An 18,869-nucleotide genomic window follows, 5' to 3' on the forward strand; every position below is an offset into this window, starting at 1 on the left:
TAAATGTCATCTTAATTACATGGATACATAAATATCCTAAATTAATTGGTAGATAAGTAATCTTTTTTGAATCAATATTTATGCTATCATATATATCAATAATCAATGTGAAGTTTTAATCTAAATTTGGATTCAAATATGAATAGTGTGTAACTTATTTTATACAGGGATTGGGAGAGAAGACACATGAGGTATAGTAATTTGTGAAATTGGGCGAACACGAGTGAAATATATCCACGTAAACTTGGTACTACTCATGAAGTTGAAGATTCCAATGAGCTGGTAATGATAGGCCAACAATAGATAACACAATTACTAGTACTACTATAGAGTGGGGACATGATAACTTTGACACTAGTTCAATTTCATTGTCTTGTCTTGTGACATTCTACAATTTCACTCTTTAGAATTGTAGTACTATATTTTTTCAAATTTTATAATATGCCGCAACATGGTAAAGAAATCACTGAAATTTACTGTGTGTCATTAAAAATGATGATCTTTCATAAATAATTAGGAAAAGAAATGGTAAGTCATTCATTTATGCTATAAGTAATTCTATATACTATATATATATATATAAACAAATGATTTAGGTTTTGAAAATATCTAACTACTACTATATACTAACTTATACTCTTACACTGGGTGCTTATTATATTAAGCTCTTACTACAGAAAACTGTCCGTTTACTAGTGAAAAATCTTGTTGCTAATTATTACTAATTCTGCTGGTAAAATTGGTTAGCAATGGATAACAAAAGATCTGTCCCACTGCTAAATACTTCGCTGCTAAATTTTAGCAATGACTAAATTGTGTTGCTAATATTTTAGTAACGAATTAGCAACATAACGAGTCCGTTGATAAATGTTGGCATCGAAAATGGATCAAAAATTTTACCAACAAACTCAGTTCGTTACTAACTGTTAGTAGCCGATTAGCAACGCCATTACTCTGCAGCTAAATTGTTGACATCAAAAAAGGATCGTAAATTTAACAGCAAATCCAATTCGTTACTAATTGTTAGTAGCGGATTAGCAACGAAATACAATACATGAGTTAATTAATTGCTTCGAAATTCATAAATTTTGCTTATATTATCTTCCATGGGTTTTAGTTTATAGAACAAACTCATAAATCTGATGAAATATTTGCTAATTTGAGTACACTTTGTCGTCTATATTTATTGATATTTAGCGAGACAAAAATTGAACGGTTAAATTAATAAATATAATTTGAAATAATGTATGTGTATATAAATTTAAATGATAGTACTTACTAGTAGTAAAAATAATAGTACTACTATAAAGAAGGAAATGAGAGATGGGATATGATGAATTATGAGAATGGTGATGGAGGAAAGTGTATGATAACGCAAGCAGAGAATGGGGTTGTCAGGAAATGCATAGCTATTTTAATACACATTGCATATGCAATTGTGTAATATACAACCTAACTTTGTTTATCATTATCCCACTGCCCACTTTCCAAAACCATGCGTGCACCTGCACCCCTGATCTCCACTTGAAACATCCATCCATCTCGAATAGTCTCGTACTCCCTCTGTCCCGAAAAAAATGACTCATTTTTTGGATAATACATGATTTTTTATACATACAGCTTTATTTTGTATGTGAAGAGAATAAAGTAAGAGAGAAAATAAAGTAAAATAAAAAAAAATTCCAATTTTAATAATGAGTCATCTTAATTAACACAAATAAAAAAAGAAAGTGGTTCAATTTCAAGTAGGATTTATTGAAAAAGTACTAATTGAAGTTGGAATACATTAGTATAGTGTATTATTTCCAAAAAAAAAGTTCTTAAATGAGTTTGTAACCAACAAATATTGTGCTGGTATATAATATAGTATAAGTAATAATTAGCATACTAAATATTAATTAAATCGCATGGGTTGGAATTGTTTTGTTATTTAAAATGTCGAGACAGCCAAACTACTGATGGGAAATCATTAAATGATCTGGGTTCGTTTAATCTACTGCTACATGCATGGTGTACCGTTTCAGGCTTTCAGCATACAAATTAATGAATGCAAAGTACTGAATATTTGTCAAAAAAAGAAATACTTTAATATATGGAATTAGTTTGTGTTACCAATGCAATATTATTTGTTTTAGTATACAAATGATCATATAGAGATTTGATTAAACAAAAACCCTAAATATTGTACAAACTCAAAACTATGATCTGGACCATTAAAAAATGTTAACAGATCAGAAAAAAGTATCAATGGAAAATGTCAACAGAATTTCAACAGTAGTCAATGATTGATGTTGTGTTGACATTGTGTTAATACTGTTTTGATATTAAAATCTTGAAATTTTACACTATATTGATATTGTATTGAAACTGTATTGGAGAGTTTTGAGTTTGTACCATATATAAGTTTGCATTTTATCACTACCCTGGTCATATAATACTAATATGGGCTTTCTTAATATAGCCCATTTCAGTGTAACAAATATATCTTACGACCCAATAAATTACAAAGATATAGGAAGCCATATAGTTAGGCCTGTCAAAATGGATAGCGAGTATTGGATATCCGATATCCAAACCCGAAAAAGTTGGGTAATTGGATACCCAAAACCCGATTTTTCAGGATTTGGAATGGGATCGGGTATTGAGAATTTTGGATTTTCGGGTATGGGATTTCCCGATATCCGATCGGGTATACCCGAATTATCCGATTTTTTTATAAATTAATAAATAGTGTATTAATTCTAGGCCCATTTTATACAACCCAATTTCCGCACTGCCCCCTCTTAATTGAATTCTAATTTTTAAAAATTTAGTAATTAAATATTATGTTTTTTAGTTTTTACTGAGCTTACTGCATACGGACACCAGACATGCCTCCCTCCCATCTCCTACTCTCGCCTGCACCTTCCTCCGCCGATGCCGTCTCCTCTCCCAGCGCCGCCGCCCTCGATCTCCGTCAGCTTGTCCACCAGTGAAGGTAAATACATGATCATTTTTTTATTGCAGGAATACTTTGACACACTATTCTCGTAATTTAGATTATAAGCATTTTTTATACATGTAGCAAATATACTAGTAAAAGTTTGTAGTTAATATTTTTTTAAAAATCAAAATTAAAATTAAAATTGAGACTGGATACCTGAGTCGGACATCCGGATATCCGAAATCAAAATCGGATCGGATATCGGGTACTAGAATTTAAAAAATTCGGGATTGGATATCCGAATTTTTCGGATCGGGTATCCGCGAATATCTAAGACAGACATACATATAGTACATGTATAAAAGGAACTTCAAAGGCTGACTTTTTAGGATTTCAGTTTTAATAAACTAGAACAATAATGAGTGATAGTATCAAAGAATTTATGACTATAATTTCACTCTTATTTCCTTGTACTCAAAAGACGAATTTATCATCTAAATTAAAGGCTCCTATGTCTGAGTCGAAAGAATAGTGAAGGGGTAAATCACGGATTAATTTCATTTTATTTCTCAAAAAAGCAGTCTTATATCCGGTATGTACAAGAAGCCATCGCAATAAATGACACTTCCACATTGTCGTTGTCATTGTCGGATTTCGAACTGTAACCTTAATTAATATTTTCTCCGTCCCATAAAAATATATATACTTTTTATTTTCGTCCGTCTTACAAAAATATATGCATTCCATTTTTGAAAAGTTATATCAATTTAATAATATAGTCCATATATCAATTAACACTACTTTAACTATCATTCTTCTATTCTCTCTTACTTTACTAATTTTTTCTTAATTCTCATGTCGTCCTAAATGCATATATTTTTTTAGGACAGAGGGAGAGTACTATTTCCTATAAAACTCATGTTGCATAATGATATGTTCACGTATTAATAGAAAAAGAGACGTAATAAGATAGAGAAAATGTTAGTATGATGGACTATCCCTGATCTTGTTTGAATATCGTATTATTTTAAAGGGTTTTTGATTTTTTAAACCAAAACCTTTCCCCGAATTCCGGTTTTTTCCATGAACTATGAGATTTATTTTTAAAACCACGAACTTTCATTTTGTTAGGATTTTCCCCTGGTGGGTCAACGACGAAACCCGGGTTGTCTACATGTCAATTTTAATCCTATTTGTCATTAAATTGATTACTTGGATACTATTTGGCACAATAATACATACAATCACAATTATTACATAACAAATGACAACTTTTGGATAAACAAAACACAACTTTAACATTTTGAATTATGCTATTCGGGTCGGAAATGTGCTATTTGGGTGGGGTTGGGAAAATCCTGACGAAATGAAAGTTCGTGGTTTTTAAAACAAATCTCATAGGTCATGGGAAAAACCGGAATTCGAGAAAAGGTTTTGGTTTAAAAAGCCAAAAACCCTATTTTAAATAATCAAACAATTTATTATTCATTTGATCTTATTTAAAATTGAATATGTATTTTTTTTAAAGATATTCCACTGAAACTGACATAATTTCTCGATAAGAAAACACTATTCTCTCCCCTTGAAAAAGCATAATTTTGTAAATGTGGATAAACAATTGCAAAACTTTATATAGACGACTAGATGCATTATACTTATAAATAAGATAATTAATGATGACGTCCCGGATGACGCAAATCCGCAAACAATTTAATACTACTACAAATTTAATATAGTTTGATAAACAATGTCAAATGTTTGATTATCACTGCCAAAAATATCTTGATATATTATGATAGTTCCGCAACACAACACTTCTCTCTGTTTTTCACCCAAAACAATAGATGTCTGTTAATGCCAAAGCAACCCTTGTCTTCATCCCATTCCCTTCCATGAGCCACCTTGTGTCGGCAGTGGAGACGGCAAAGCTCCTCACCGCCCGAGACGAGAGCCTCATCGCCTCCATCCTGGTCATGAAGCTGCCCTCAGACACCAAGATCAGTTCCTACACCGAGACTTCACCCCACCCTCGGATAAACTTCCTACACATCCAACAAAACAAGTCTACCTCACCACCGCTGACAAAGAACCGGATGCTCGGGCTCGTGGAGAGCCACAAGGGTCCGGCCAGAGACGCTATCACAGCAATGATGCAGAGCCAGGATGGGAGGCTTGCTGCATTCATGCTTGACATGTTCACCACTCCCATGATCGATGTAGCCTATGAGCTAGCCGCCCCGCCTTACATCTTCTTCCCGTGTGGATCAGCTTCTCTTGGCCTTATGCTGCATCTCCAGAGCCTGCACGATGATCGTGGCGGGGACATGAGAGAGTACGGGGATTCAGATGCCGCGATTCATATCCCAACTCATGTCAATCCTGTACCTGCTAAGGTGTGGCCTGCTCGAATGTTCGACAAAGATATTGGTTTTCTTGATTTTGTCAGAAGGTATAAGGAGAGCAGAGGGTTTGTGATAAACACGTTTCTTGAGCTCGAGTCCCACGCCATTACCTCCCTCTCTGCGGATGAGAAGTTCCCACCGGTTTATCCAGTAGGCCCGATGATTCAGTCGGGAGGAGGAGGAGGAACTGATGAGATCATCGTGTGGCTAGATGAACAGCCTCGTTCATCGGTCGTGTTTCTCTGCTTTGGCACCAAAGGATGGTTCGAGGGTGACCAGGTGAAGGAGATTGCTGCTGCGCTGGAGAGGAGTGGAGTCCGGTTTCTGTGGTCGTTGAGAAAGCCGCCTCCTAAAGACACAATGGAGTCTCCGGGGGAATATGAGAATCCTGAACAAGTGTTGCCTCAAGGGTTCCTCGAGCGCAGTATGGGAGTCGGGAAGGTGATCGGCTGGGCGCCCCAGGTGGCTGTGCTGTCTCACCCTGCTGTGGGAGGATTTGTGTCGCACTGTGGTTGGAACTCGACTCTGGAAAGTGTGTGGTGTGGAGTGCCTGTGGCAGCATGGCCGTTGTCCGCGGAGCAGCAGGCCAATGCATTCCTGTTGATCAAAGAGTTGGAAATGGCTGTTGAGATCAAGATGGACTACAGGAAGAGTAGTGATGTGATTGTGGATGCGGAAACGATAGAGGCTGCAATCCGGCAGCTGATGGACCCGGAGAACAAGATCCGACTCAAGGTGAAAGAGATGCGTGAGCAGAGTATAACAGCCGTTGTACAAGGAGGCTCGTCGTATAACTACTTAGGTCGCCTTATTGAGAATGTCATGGAGAATAATTTTTGAAGTGCAATTTAATTGGTAAGACGCTCATGAAATGTTATTATTGATCTTTTTAAAAATAACAATAAATAAATAAATGAAAAAAAAAAGAGAGAGAAAATTCGATTTGGCGGGAAACAGATATCATAAAACTCCCTCCAATTCAAGACCATTTCCCAAAACCCTTTCTCCTAAATCTTCAGCTTCTTCTTCTTTCCTCCAATTTCTCTCACACACACACACACAATTGAAAGATGAAATTCAAAGCATTCCTCACAGACAACGGCATCAATCTGTTGGAGAAGCGGATCCTAGCCGCCCTGGACAAAATGGGGCGGGTATGCCACCTGTACCTGACCCGCGACCACGCCTTCTTCCTCCACAACCTCCTCTCCGTCGACGGCGTCCACTCCGTCGCTCAATTCAGCAAGGAATCCCTCTTCCACGACTACCGCATCTCCAGCAACAACGACGACCGCATCGCCTTCTCCGTCGATCTCTCCCTCCTCCACCGCGCCCTCCGCTCCGTCCTCGCCGTCCGCGACTCCAATTCCAACGCCCTCCTCATCAAGCTGGTCAAAAAGCTCCCCCCAAATTCCACCCAAGCCACGCCGTTCCTCACCTTCGAGGCCAGGGGCCACCGATCCGCCGTCGTCCAGGACGTCCCCATCTCCAAACCCCTCTCCCGAGCCGACGTCCAAGAGCTCCACCTCGCCGTCGAGAGCTGCGAGCAGCTCCCGGCGACTCTCGTCATGGCGCCGGAGCTCAGTTCTCTCCACAGTTTCGTCGACGGGATGAAGCACGTCGGGGACGTGATGGCGGTCTCGGTGAGCAAGTATGGGGACCTGCATTTGCAGATATCCACATCGCTGATCGCGCTGGGGGCCGAGTTCAGGAAGCTGAAGGTCTTGGGGGAGAGGGCCGATCCGGTGGCCGAGGACAACGGGCTTGGCGCGAAGACGAGGGTGGAGAGAGGCGTGCAGAGGGGGGATGCGATGACTGTGCAGGTGAGCGTGAAGCATTTCTTCAAGAGCCTTCAGTGTAGTTTGGCGAAGCCCGACTGCGCCTTCTTTGGGATCGCTCCGCAGGGTGCTTGCCTCATGGTGTTCTTCCAGTTCTTTGTTCCCGGGACGAGGGTCACGGATAAGTCGTTTAGCCTGCACTGCAAGCTGCCTGTGCTCGACACCGGCTCCAGCTGAGGATAAAGATTAGCAATGTTGATTTACATTTGAGGCCTGTACTTGATGCTATGTTGCAATACTAGTGATACAAACTCTCACGTGTTGAATTGCATTTTTATCTGTTCATGACTGTTGATCATCTTGAATAACAAATTTGTTCATCAACGATTGAGCAACGAACCTGTATCGATCATGTGATTTCCTTCCTTCCTCGACCACCTTTGTAACGCTCCTGTACAAGTTATCGTATCTGTGGACTGGGTTCTTGATATCAATACCGTCCAATCTGTAATCGAAAGTGTAATTACGGTTGGTGTCCTTCCTCCACCGTGCAAGGATATATTGAGGTGGGATTTCGTCTAATCCGACTTGGTTGATAACACACAAGGCATGTCTGCACAGATAACCCCTGAGGTTGAATAGGGCACACACACATAGCACCTCAACTGCGTCACTAGAATTGTACATCACCTCGAAATCTCTTGTTTCCTTCCTGTTTTCCCCAACTTGGACGTCTTCTTTGACTATAAAAGTTGCGACTGACCCCTCAACGCTCTTCTGCCTTAAACCATAACATGAGTACACACCCTCCACTTCCTGTTGAAAATGTTCAAATATGTTCTTTGTGTATAATTTTGATAGCTGCAACTCGAAAAACAATCGTGTCTTGAGCAGAGGACTTGATTTATTGGACTCTATGTCAGATAATGTCTCTCTGTGGTGAATATCCTGCTGAGCTTGATCATAACTCGAAAATAACTCTCTTAACGAAGTATGTTGCCTCAAATATTCTTGAAAAGGTGAATCCACAGGAAACATTCCTGCACAAAAGATCTCTTTCAGATAGACTGGAACCCACCGCCTACGATCTTCATATAAGTTTTGAAGCCATTTGTGATTCTGAAGCCCATGGCTCAGCACCAAGTCCTCCCAAGCTGCTTCAAATTCATCTGATCTCAGCGAGTGATAAACCGCTCTACTAAGCCCGTTTCTGATTGCCTCGCATGCCTCCAGACATGCTACTTCATGCAAAATCATCTTCATTATGTTTGTCAAAGAAAGACAATGCGATGCTCTAGGAAAAACCTCAGCAACAGCAGTCTGCAGGGCTTTGCACTCGCTGGTAATGATGGTTTGAGGAGACCGTCCGACCATATATGTTAGCCATGCTCTACACAGCCATACAAATGACTCCACAGTCTGAACTGAAACCAAACCACAGCCTAGTGGCACAGTCTGCGCATGGTGATTGATACCGGTAAACACCACCAGTGGAACCTCGTAGTTTTCTGTTAAATTTGTAGTATTGATGAATAAAACATCACCAAAATAACTGTAGGCAGCCCTACACCTAGCTTCAGCCCAGAAAACATTGCGTAAACATCCTTTCTCATTAATGTCCATCGAGTAAAAGAAACTAGCATCATTCAACTGCATCCTCGTGAAAAACTTGAGCATTTCCTGAGAATCCCCCGGTTTGAGCTTCAGTTTGTCATCGCCCTGATCAATAGTATCCCCAAAATCACATTCCTCAATATCATCCGCATCAATTACCACCGTTCTAAACAACCTGATTGTTTGAACTTGGTCGGCACCATTTATTGGCAAAGGCCTCTTACTTCCGGGATCTGATATCTTATGAGACTTATAAATGTTAGCATTTGCCGGAGTGGTTAGATGGTTATGCTCTAGCTCGGTTTCTATAATTCTCCACCTCTTGTTATCCATCAACCTAAATTTGATCATTGCAGGACAGCCAGTCCGAGTTTCAGGTCTTGGCCGGTTGGCATCGGTTTTCTTCTTGAAGCCAGCGCTACTGCAGCTCAATTTCCCTCGGTACCTCTCCTTGCTCTTTCTATACCATGTATTACTTACTCTTACTCCGAACCCTTGTTGTTTTGCATAACAGTTGTAGAAGAAATAAACATCATCGTAGGACTCGAATTCCATCCCAACAGCAGGATCATCACCTTGTAAAACCTCACCACTTTGTCCAACATATTCTGTCATTGCAAATTCTCCATCAATCTCAAACTCCTCATCATATGTAGGTTCACTATTGAGACAAACATCATCCATCTATATGAAACAAGTAATTAGGGGATGTAATTGCTAAAGAAAACTTGTCTTGTAATTGCAAATTCAAGCTAACATAATGCATCCAGACACTAGAATCAATTTACAGATATGGAAGAAAACATAGAACTGGAATTCAACAAAGCAGCAGCAAAGTTCCCAGTTCCAGCAACAAATTCTTACTCAAATTCAGCTTAATATGTAGCTTAGAAAAACTATTTGATCCTGTTTGATTCACTTGAATTAAAAAATAATCGCATGGCAAGATTTGCTAACTCCTAAGTTCCAGCATTAACATTGAAAACAGAATACAATAATTAAAAAGAATTTGTAACTCGACCTTGAATCCGAAAAGCAATTCATGGATTTTAAAAATGTGGAGCATTGACATTCAACGTCGAACTATTATACAATTAAATAGAAATTAAACAAATATACAAAAAGGAACGCACACACAGAGGGATATGCTTACTCGTACTCTGGGTTAATCGGCGGCGCGGCCGGGAAATTGCGGCGGAGCAGTCCTGGGGATGAAGTTGGGTGTACAGAAAAAGCTATGCCTCCACAGTTCACATTATCACATCCTCGCATATTGGATGAATTGTCGGATGTACCCTTGCATAATTTTATTTCAGTCTAATTAATTTCATAAGAGCATCCTCCCTCATCCGTGCTCTTAGCTAAGAGCACGGAAGTAGGCCCGGATCCACTTTTACTCCTTATCCTTAGACAAGAGCACAACACCCACATCCGTGCTCTCAGCCAAGGACAAGCTCAAGGGCCCCACCATTCTATTATTCAATTTAAATACTTCAATTACTAAAAACATTTCTACATTATAAAAATACATTAAAAAATAAAAATTACATAATTAAAATCCTAGAAAACAAAAAAAATACATAATTAAAATCCTATAAATTAAAAATTACATAATTAAAGACTAAACCCCATGGAATACTAGTCCTCTATCTCCAATTTTCTCTTGATTCCCACATGTGTTGCAAGTTGGTCGGGAGTCATGTTAGACGTATCGGTCGTATTGAGTTAACCCAAGAGGGCCCACAACGAGTTGGTCGAGGGTTGAGGTGGCACAAAGGGAGCGGGGGCAGTGGCGGATGGAGTCGGGGCGCGACGGTGGTTGGCCGTCGCCTTCTTCCTTCCTTGCGGCGTGGCGGGAACTGCTCGGGGCAGTGTCGGGGCTACCCAAGTTAGTTCTAGAGCAAGCTGGGTAGCCACATCATCGGAGGCGCCGTCAGATAGGGCTACTGACCTCGACCGTTTGCTGGAGGAGCTGGAGGAGGATGCTACTACGCCACCCTTATACTTCGGATGTTGGCGCTCCTCCCGCCAATAACTGAGGTACTTGAACGGTTTCAACTCCAAGCTTTGATAGGTCGCCAAGGCGGCACTGATGATATCGAGCTTGCTCTTGCCGCTCCCCGCCGCGGACATTGTGTAGTGTGGTGGGAATTTAGATGAGAGAATATGAGAAAAAAGATGAGAATTGATGAGAAAATACATGAGAGAATTTAGATGATAGAATAGATGAGAATTGTGTAGTGTTATGAGATTTTTTTGTATTGAAGTGGAGGTATTTATTAATGAAAATGTGAATTTTGGAAAAAAAATTTAAAAATAAATTAAAAATGTGTATAAAACGGTTATAATTTATTGTGAAGTGGAATTTTTTTTTATTTAAAAACGTTTTTTAATTAATTTTGAATTTTTTAAAAAAATAAAAAATCAAATTTTTCAACGGCTATGTCGTTGGCCAATCAGGAGCTGCCACGTATGGCTGCTCGGCAGCACGGACGTGCTCTTATTTAAGAGCAGCGTCGTGCCGTTGGCACGGACGGACAGCATGCATCGGCGAACGAGCAATGTCCCTACCTCTGGCACGGACGGACGGGGTACCGCTGTGGGTGCTCTAATAATTTATACTTTTATTTAAGGCCATACCGTTTAGCGAATTGGCGATTAGACCCTAAATATGCATAAATTTTGGAATTGATGTTAAAGTTTTAGTATTGGTTGTATTATGGTTATTGGAAGGGAGAGTAACAATTTATATTGTGATTCGAGACCAAGGGTGTTCACTGGCGAATTCAATTACTATTCACCATGATGATTTATAGACATTTCAAGGGGGGACAATAGGCTTAAGGATTAAAGGTTGTTTTACTCATAGGCAAGGACATAAATGACCACTTCTCAAAAGTATTGTTAACTTGATAAATCGATTACATGATTAGATTACGGTGTCTGGATAATCATTAGCGTTTAAGGAAAAGTTGTTCTAGTTTTTTTTTTTTTGGGTTACAAAGGAAAAGTTGTTCTAGTTAATAATGAAAAAATTTGAAAAAACTCGATTAAAAGATTTATTTTTTTCCTAAATTCACGCTAAAATATCTATATTATAATTATGGAAAATCAAATCTTCAAATTTTATCTTATCGTGCAATCTTCATTTCAACCGTTCAAAATCCATCAACAAACATCAATGAAAGATTTTGTTTATTTTCAAATAATAGCACATTTTTTCAAATGAGTAGTGTATGAACTAAATAAATGTTGGTAATAAACTAAATGAGTAATGAACTAATTATAACATTTTAACAAAATACAGGAATGATAACGACAAAGTTATAGTCATTGCACGTATCATGAACTAAATAAATGTAATAATGAACGTTGGTAATAAACCAATTATAACATTTTAACAAAATACAATAATGAATAATGATAGCAATTAACATCTGCATCTCCTACGCTGAACTTTCTAATCGATTACTCTAACATTAACCCTACCTATCTCGTCTCTCTAACACACTACTCCTTCCTATGGCTGGTTTAGCTCGGGATAAACCGATACCGGTTGCCTGGGGAATGTCAGACAAGTATCTGCCTCAGTCAGTTCTGGTAAACAATTTCTAACAAATTGTCAGTTTCTGCAAACACGAACCTCTGATAAACATTTCATATTTACAGGCCGGAGAAAGTTGTTGGCAGCTTGAGACTATTTTTCTCGTGCCTCTCGTCACAACTCAGTAAGAAGGTAGATATTGGCATCCATGTAAATTTGCTACAGATGCAGCAGCCCAGTCAGTATAGACTGTTCAACTCAGAAAAATTGTAAATTGAGGTACTAAATGGGTGATATGTTAATGGAAAAAAGAAGCAAAAATGAAGACATATTCACAGCTTTGCACACAGCATTGTCAGTAAAAGTGGATGTAGAAGTCAGTGCAAATAAACCACTTGTACTGTACGTGTACAAAATTCCTTGCACCAAAACCATGAGAGATGCTCTGCTTAGGTCCGAAAGACTACTATGAATTTCGAGTCTGTCCTAGAGTCTCATAAATAAGAAAGAGCAATCAATATAAATTACACAAAATTAGCAGCTCTTTCTGTTAGAAATCCTACATCTCCCCTTACCAGAACTTGGAAGGAGAGACAAGATTAATCAGGTAGATTAGTAGTAGTTCTTTTACTCGAAGCAGAGTTCATTTCTGGGATGCTACTTCCCTGTTCTTCCATTCATTGCCTTCTAAGCGTCTTCTTCCCCATCCTCGATTCCATTTTCACTAGAATTACTGAGGCTGTCATCAACTTCCTTGTGCTTTCTCTTTGCAGCAGCACCTTTCCCTCTAGTTTGTCTCTGCTCCGCTGCACCAGTTTTGCCTCCCTTGGGTTTGCTCTTTGTAGGAGGCTTCTTCGCCCCTCGTTTTCTCTTTGAAGATACATCATCGCCTTCATCGCCATCAGAGTCTTTGACACTGGCACTGGGCTTTTTCTTTGAGGGCTTACTGGCACCACCTGTCTTCCTCCCTTTAGTGACTTTTGGTTCCATTGGCTCATCCTCCGATCCCGACTCATCAACACCACCACCATATCCAGCAGTAGTGCGCTTGGATCTTTTATCTGTCTCTTTTACAGCTTGATTGCCACTCAACTTTTGTAACTCAGGGACATAAGCTGTTGTCTGCAATAGATAAGAATAAAATCTCAAGGGGGGGAAGTGCCACGATAAATCATAAAGCAAATGCTTAGTTTTGAATGGACACACCCTGCCACCAGCTTTGATGAAGTCGATTTTCTTCCCTGAAAAAAAACAGAAATCTTTTTTAGCATTCTGATACAAAACTGAAACATCTAAATTGGGAGTAACATCACACAGTAACAACATAAGGAGTAGAACTTAGGTTTCCAATTTCCTTCCAAAACTAGAAAAGTGGTGGTACCATGTGATTCAGTTCAGCTGCAAGATGTTGAAACTTATCTAGGTATTATCAAGTTTATAGCCAGTCTTCTCACATTCCAAATTTTAGACACTATGCAATATGCACAATAATGGAATAAGCATTGGCAAAGGCTATGAACTGAAACCAACAGACTGAAGTTGAACAAAAAGAATGACTAAGGCATCACTCAGCCAAAAGACACCAGGAAAATACATATATCATCTCAACAATATTTTTAAAGAAATCACTTGGTATCATCAATTAAGCTATTGATTCAATCAATAACATCATTGCACTACTTATAAAAATTTAAAAAGTATTGATGAAAGGCCACACATTAAAGAGCACTGCACAGGTCAAGAGCCAACCATCAACAAAAGCCTTGCCAGGTTTCTTTTCCCTAGAATGGAAAATCCAATCATCAGGGAATTGACTACTGTCGGCCCCAACCTCAAGAGCCTTTTCAGTTACCTGTACAATAAACCGTATGTCAAATTTACCATAAATGTCCAAACATCTCACCATTTATTTTTCCTGGTTTCTTGTACCAGCGAACATGAAACAACCATTCAGTAGGAAAGCGAAGGCTTTCGGCATCAACTTCAACGGCAAAGTCTGTAACCTAAAAGTGTTGTCTCTAGTAACATCCAGATGGAGCAAGCATGATGCAAAAAGAAACGTACATGTAAACAAACACTATCTATAATACCTCATTAATGCACTTGAGCAAGGTTGCACAGCTTTCTTTGGACAGGCTGGAAGCAGTTTGCTGGGGGTGAATTCTTGCCTGTCAAAACACAATCAATTGGTCATGGTCTCATGGATGCAGTGCTTACAGTATTTCAGTTATATTTTATAGGTTAAAAGGTGATAGAACAATTAAATGCAAGCCAATATGTTGAACTGAAGCTGCCTATACTTGGTTGTTGAAAATCACAGCCCCAGGTTTAAACTAAAAGTAAGGCACAGTCAATTAATCTGACAGAAGCAAGCCACCTCTATATCAGCACTTCACATCAGTTTTTCTCAAGTATAGGTGATGGAAAATAAAGCAGACTAACTTGGTATAGAACTTCATCAGCCATCCAATTGCCAATGCCTGAAATAAAACCCTGCAGAGAAGACCAGGCATCTAATGAGTCATGTTACCAGATCACAAATACTAGAGTATATCTTAATAATTACGCTGAAATATCTGAACAGATCTCCATACTATGAAAAAAAAAAAAGAAAAAAAATGCTTATTTAACCAGGTCAGAGTAAGCAAAGTGTTATTAATTACTCATAATCTCATATCAATCAGAAATTAATGAATTCACACATTTTATCTGAATGACATGACACGTATACTAACCTTATATGAACAATTACATAAATAAAAATATGCAGAAAACTAGAATCCTTTTTCAATTGAAAACCCCAATGCGGAAACATCACAGCCTATGAAGCAAAGTTGTGTCACTAAATCTGACACAAATAAACTACAGTTCAATCCTCTATTAATGGTTTTTAACAGGAGATATTAGCCATTATTATTATGTTTACCTAGTTAATCTATTATGATCCTTTACCATCGAATATATACATACAACATGAAATAAGGATTGGCCCTCAGCAGAGAGCTTATCTAATTTGTTATGCCTGAGTGGATCCATTAGTTGATGTGTTTTACGAAATCCTTCTTTCTCCTCAAACATATAAGCGTACAGGATATTTCATTATTCTGGGAACCTCCATCCATAAGGAGAGCTACACAATCTCTCGGGTAATTAAGACAACCATTTAATGCACGGATCTATTGGCGTAAATAAAACCACCAAGCAGATCTACAAGATAGCTTGGTTACAAGCACATTCATGCTCCTCTACCTAAACCCGGTGATTATTGGTATTTCTTATAGCAAGCAAAAGAGCTTAGACATAACAGGTAGCCAACTCTAGCAACTGATTTTTATTACTTTGACCACCTACACCTAGATGGTGTTCTGATACATGATTCCTTCCCTCCCCTGCATGCTTTCTTGGCCTTACACTTGATCATTTCATGATTAAGCTTGTCACTCATTTCCGCTTGTACAGAGAGAATACTTGCAAGTTCTTTTAGATAGATATACCTAAGCCAGATAAGAGCACCTGCCATTAACAATCTAGTCCAAAGCCATTTTCTAAGTCAAAGTTACACACAAATGGGTGGCAGGATTTAATTCTTTTTCATAATATGAGAGGGTAGCATGCCTATGTTCATCCGATTTTCTTTCTGATATTCAATATAAAATCTTCTTGATGTTTTTATATTTTATGTCAGAAGCTCAAGATTGATCTCAATGCAAATAGAAGTAAGGTCAACCAAATTTAGTATGAAGCTTCAAAAAAAAGATCTTCATCTTTATAAACCTACTTTTTCAATAACATAAGTTAGAATCTAAATGTGGTATCACCACAAAAAAAATTGATTAGGGGTTATTGATGCAGTAATAATTGTACAGCATAAGAATATTCCTTTTACAGTCTTCTCACCCCACAAACTCAATAGTACATGTTAAAGTTAAACTATTAAAAACCTGGTCAAGTAAAAGAGCCTTAATTCCAATGTTCTTCTTTCTCAATGAGTTGCTCAGTTCGTCTTCTGTCATCGGCTCCATCAATGCATCAGGTCCAAGCTCAGAGATTGGGGGAACAGAAACAGGCTGTAAAACCTCAGGTGCATATATTTCAGTTGATATATTTAAGAGAAGAAAAAGACAAACATAGATTTAAAAAAATCAATGCATAAACAGAATCTGCACTCTGCAAATGGGGATACAGTTTCGCGTATTACATTGTCAAGTAGGCGAACTTTAGCAAACCGCCTCTTGTCAGTAAATGAGAATTCCATGCCATCAGCTAGCTGAATAAAAATAAATAGATTTGTCATTTCAGCATGTAGACATCAATGTTGGCGTATGCAACAAATATTTTCTTATGTCAAGCATGCTATAGAGAACACCATGAGAAATCTTTATCTGTCCACCTAATGGAAACATCAGAACCTTACTGCATGGCATTGCATAAAGGGTCTGATTACATAATGGATGTATAATGATTAATGATGCAAATTAAACACGTTACACGTATATGTGCATGTAAAATACCCTTCTTATCTTTTCCTCTGAATTGCAGCATGCACTGTGAATTAACAAATAATGTGGTATATAAAAATTCATAGCTTTATTATTTAAGAGTGAACAGTTTCAACTTAATCAAAACAAAGAACAGGATCTCACTTCAACGAATAACTTGGAATACTTGGATGGCCATTCATCTGTATCCTTCACTGCGGACCTGTTAATGGTAACATAAGTAATACAAATGATAAAATAGGCAAAAAAATGATAATACAGCATTTGGCTGAATTCCATTCTATAACAGCTAACCGTCGCCTCATTTTTTTATAACCTACAGCACTTTTGTAATTTTAATTGGGTCTACCATCCTGAGTTCTTGGATGGACTGTAAAAGTAAGGAGGCATGTTTAATACTATTTCATTCTACCATCAAGTGTCAAAGGTAGACATGTATTCCTGAAATTAATTAAGTCCAAGTAAAATCCCTATCGTGAAGAAAGAAATACTTATTTCCTATACAGGATTCAGATAAGCAATCATCCATTATTCAAGACTAGGATGGCCAAATTAAAAATCTCACAGTTAAACAAATGCAGCTGCCTCATTCTTACACTGTATAACCATGACAACCTCATGAGCCACATCGATACATCCCACTACCAGCTCTATTACTTTCTTCTTTTATTCTTACATTCTTTAAGTAAGAAGAATAAAATTGCAAGATAAAAAGAAATGGTACAAAGACAAGAGTCATCACGACATACGATTTTCAGTCTCTAGCTACCTCTGGCATGATGAAAGCTTTATATCGATATGACTTGAAAAATCTCAAGTATCTCTCAAGTCTCAACTTAATCCTACCCCAGACCAGACCTCTGCTAAACAATTATTTCTATCTTCATAGATCCTTCTATTCCCTGAAGCCAAAGGGACCAACCAAAGGATAGAACCCCCCATAAACATATGCCCTTTTATTGATATAAAACCTCCAAGGATAGACCACCAGATTGTTGTCACAGAGCACTGTAAGATCGATAGTAAGCTTGAAACCCAGAGACTATATGCAACACACTTGAGACAAATTGAACAACACATAAAATGAGATGCTAACATGCTTACCTTTTATATTTGGTGACCTCAACTCCCTTGATATACACAGCCCCGGCCATTCCTGAAAGAAACAAAGTTCTTTAACCTTCTACTCACCACACGCCACAAAACAGCAGCCATATATCATTATGATATTGTTAGCAACAGGGTTCGAATTAGTAGGCTTCAGGAATGATGTAAACGTAGCATTCTTCTAGCTGTACGAAGTGATATCATTGATCAATTAATCAACTTGTCCAGGTTAATCAGTCACTCTGATATTTTCTCATTTGAAAAATACACCGAAATCCAATCAAGCACATTGTAATAATAACTCGAAAACGAAAGCCCACAGAAATGCACGGAATTTAGGGTTTAATAAAAAAAGCCAAACAGTACCGAATTGGAAAGACGGGAAAGGAGGGGAGTCGAGTTGAATCCACATGTTCTTTCCCTTCCGATGAACGGCCACAATAGTTTTTCCAAGAAGCGCTGCCTCGAAGTCCTTGGGAGATACACCGTCAATGACTTTGGAATCATCAGCTACAATCGCTTTTATTATCTTCTTCCCGATGGTGTTCTCAGCCAGCGCCCGACGCGCCGCCTCAACCTCAGGTAGCTCCGGCATTGTAGGGTGGCAGTACAACTTCTCTGCTACAACGCAGAGAGAGAGAGAGTGAAGTGGTCTGGTGAGGTTATCAAAACGCAGCCAAATACCCACTAAACGTAATACTTTGACATAATCCCTTATTTCCTTTTATTCATTGAGTGAATGCATAAACGCTACCTCATCTTTCACTTTGCATGTAAATAGTACATGATTTTTATAAATTTTATATCATTTTTGATTCCTATAAGAGCATTCCCAACAGTTTTCCTAAAACCTCCCTTATTTCTCCCTAACTCCTGCCACATCAGCGCCATAATTTATCCCCAGTTTTTAGCCAATTTTTAGTCAACTGCTCCAATGGTTTCTCCCTTATTTCTCCCTAACTCAACATTTCATTTTTACATCATCACTAATTTAAATGTTTT

General features: G+C 38.4%; 4 protein-coding genes across 5 annotated transcripts; 2 read left to right on the forward strand and 2 right to left on the reverse strand.

Annotated features, from left to right (window-relative positions):
* Nucleotides 1–4,690: 4,690 nt before the first annotated feature.
* LOC125213558 (anthocyanidin 3-O-glucosyltransferase 2-like) lies at nt 4,691–6,192 on the forward strand. The gene has a single exon (XM_048114171.1). It carries the CDS (start codon nt 4,768–4,770, stop codon nt 6,163–6,165), a length of 1,398 nt encoding a protein of 465 aa, XP_047970128.1. The 5' UTR covers nt 4,691–4,767; the 3' UTR covers nt 6,166–6,192.
* Nucleotides 6,193–6,208: 16 nt separating this feature from the next.
* On the forward strand, nt 6,209–7,448 carry LOC125213559 (checkpoint protein hus1). Its single transcript, XM_048114172.1, has one exon. The coding sequence runs from the start codon at nt 6,396–6,398 to the stop codon at nt 7,338–7,340; it is 945 nt and encodes a 314-aa protein (XP_047970129.1). The 5' UTR covers nt 6,209–6,395; the 3' UTR covers nt 7,341–7,448.
* A 133-nt stretch (nt 7,449–7,581) lies between these two features.
* LOC125213556 (protein FAR1-RELATED SEQUENCE 6-like) lies at nt 7,582–9,973 on the reverse strand. Its single transcript, XM_048114170.1, has 3 exons — nt 9,871–9,973; nt 7,794–9,401; nt 7,582–7,716 (listed from the first exon to the last, which is right to left on the reverse strand). Exons 2-3 carry the CDS (start codon nt 9,399–9,401, stop codon nt 7,627–7,629), a joined length of 1,698 nt encoding a protein of 565 aa, XP_047970127.1. The 5' UTR covers nt 9,871–9,973; the 3' UTR covers nt 7,582–7,626.
* Nucleotides 9,974–12,582: 2,609 nt separating this feature from the next.
* On the reverse strand, nt 12,583–18,547 carry LOC125215193 (formamidopyrimidine-DNA glycosylase). Of its 2 annotated transcripts, none has more exons than XM_048116537.1 (10): nt 18,234–18,547; nt 17,865–17,916; nt 16,905–16,962; nt 16,460–16,528; nt 16,203–16,328; nt 14,704–14,754; nt 14,352–14,429; nt 14,011–14,113; nt 13,468–13,502; nt 12,583–13,383 (listed from the first exon to the last, which is right to left on the reverse strand). In XM_048116537.1, the coding sequence occupies exons 1-10, from the start codon at nt 18,460–18,462 to the stop codon at nt 12,949–12,951; spliced, it is 1,236 nt and encodes a 411-aa protein (XP_047972494.1). In that variant the 5' UTR covers nt 18,463–18,547; the 3' UTR covers nt 12,583–12,948. The 2 variants fall into 2 exon arrangements, with proteins under 2 accessions (XP_047972494.1, XP_047972495.1); XM_048116538.1 differs by lacking the exon at nt 14,011–14,113 and adding an exon at nt 14,165–14,264.
* Between the last annotated feature and the right edge of the window lie 322 nt (nt 18,548–18,869).

The sequence above is a fragment of the Salvia hispanica genome, chromosome 3 (assembly GCF_023119035.1).
Source record: "Salvia hispanica cultivar TCC Black 2014 chromosome 3, UniMelb_Shisp_WGS_1.0, whole genome shotgun sequence".
Classification (NCBI taxonomy): Eukaryota; Viridiplantae; Streptophyta; class Magnoliopsida; order Lamiales; family Lamiaceae; genus Salvia; species Salvia hispanica.

Coding starts and splice junctions, on each gene's coding strand:
- LOC125213558 (XM_048114171.1), top strand. CDS start 4,768: ATGTCTGTTAATGCCAAAGCAACCCTTGTCTTCATCCCATTCCCTTCC.
- LOC125213559 (XM_048114172.1), top strand. CDS start 6,396: ATGAAATTCAAAGCATTCCTCACAGACAACGGCATCAATCTGTTGGAG.
- LOC125213556 (XM_048114170.1), bottom strand. CDS start 9,401: ATGGATGATGTTTGTCTCAATAGTGAACCTACATATGATGAGGAGTTT. Junction 7,717..7,793: donor AGGAAACAAGAGATTTCGAG/GTGATGTACAAT, acceptor TTATCTGTGCAG/ACATGCCTTGTGTGTTATCA.
- LOC125215193 (XM_048116537.1), bottom strand. CDS start 18,462: ATGCCGGAGCTACCTGAGGTTGAGGCGGCGCGTCGGGCGCTGGCTGAG. Junction 14,755..16,202: donor AGGCTCTTTTACTTGACCAG/GTTTTTAATAGT, acceptor TCTTCTCTGCAG/GGTTTTATTTCAGGCATTGG. Junction 13,503..14,010: donor TGGCAAGGCTTTTGTTGATG/GTTGGCTCTTGA, acceptor GTTTTTTTTCAG/GGAAGAAAATCGACTTCATC.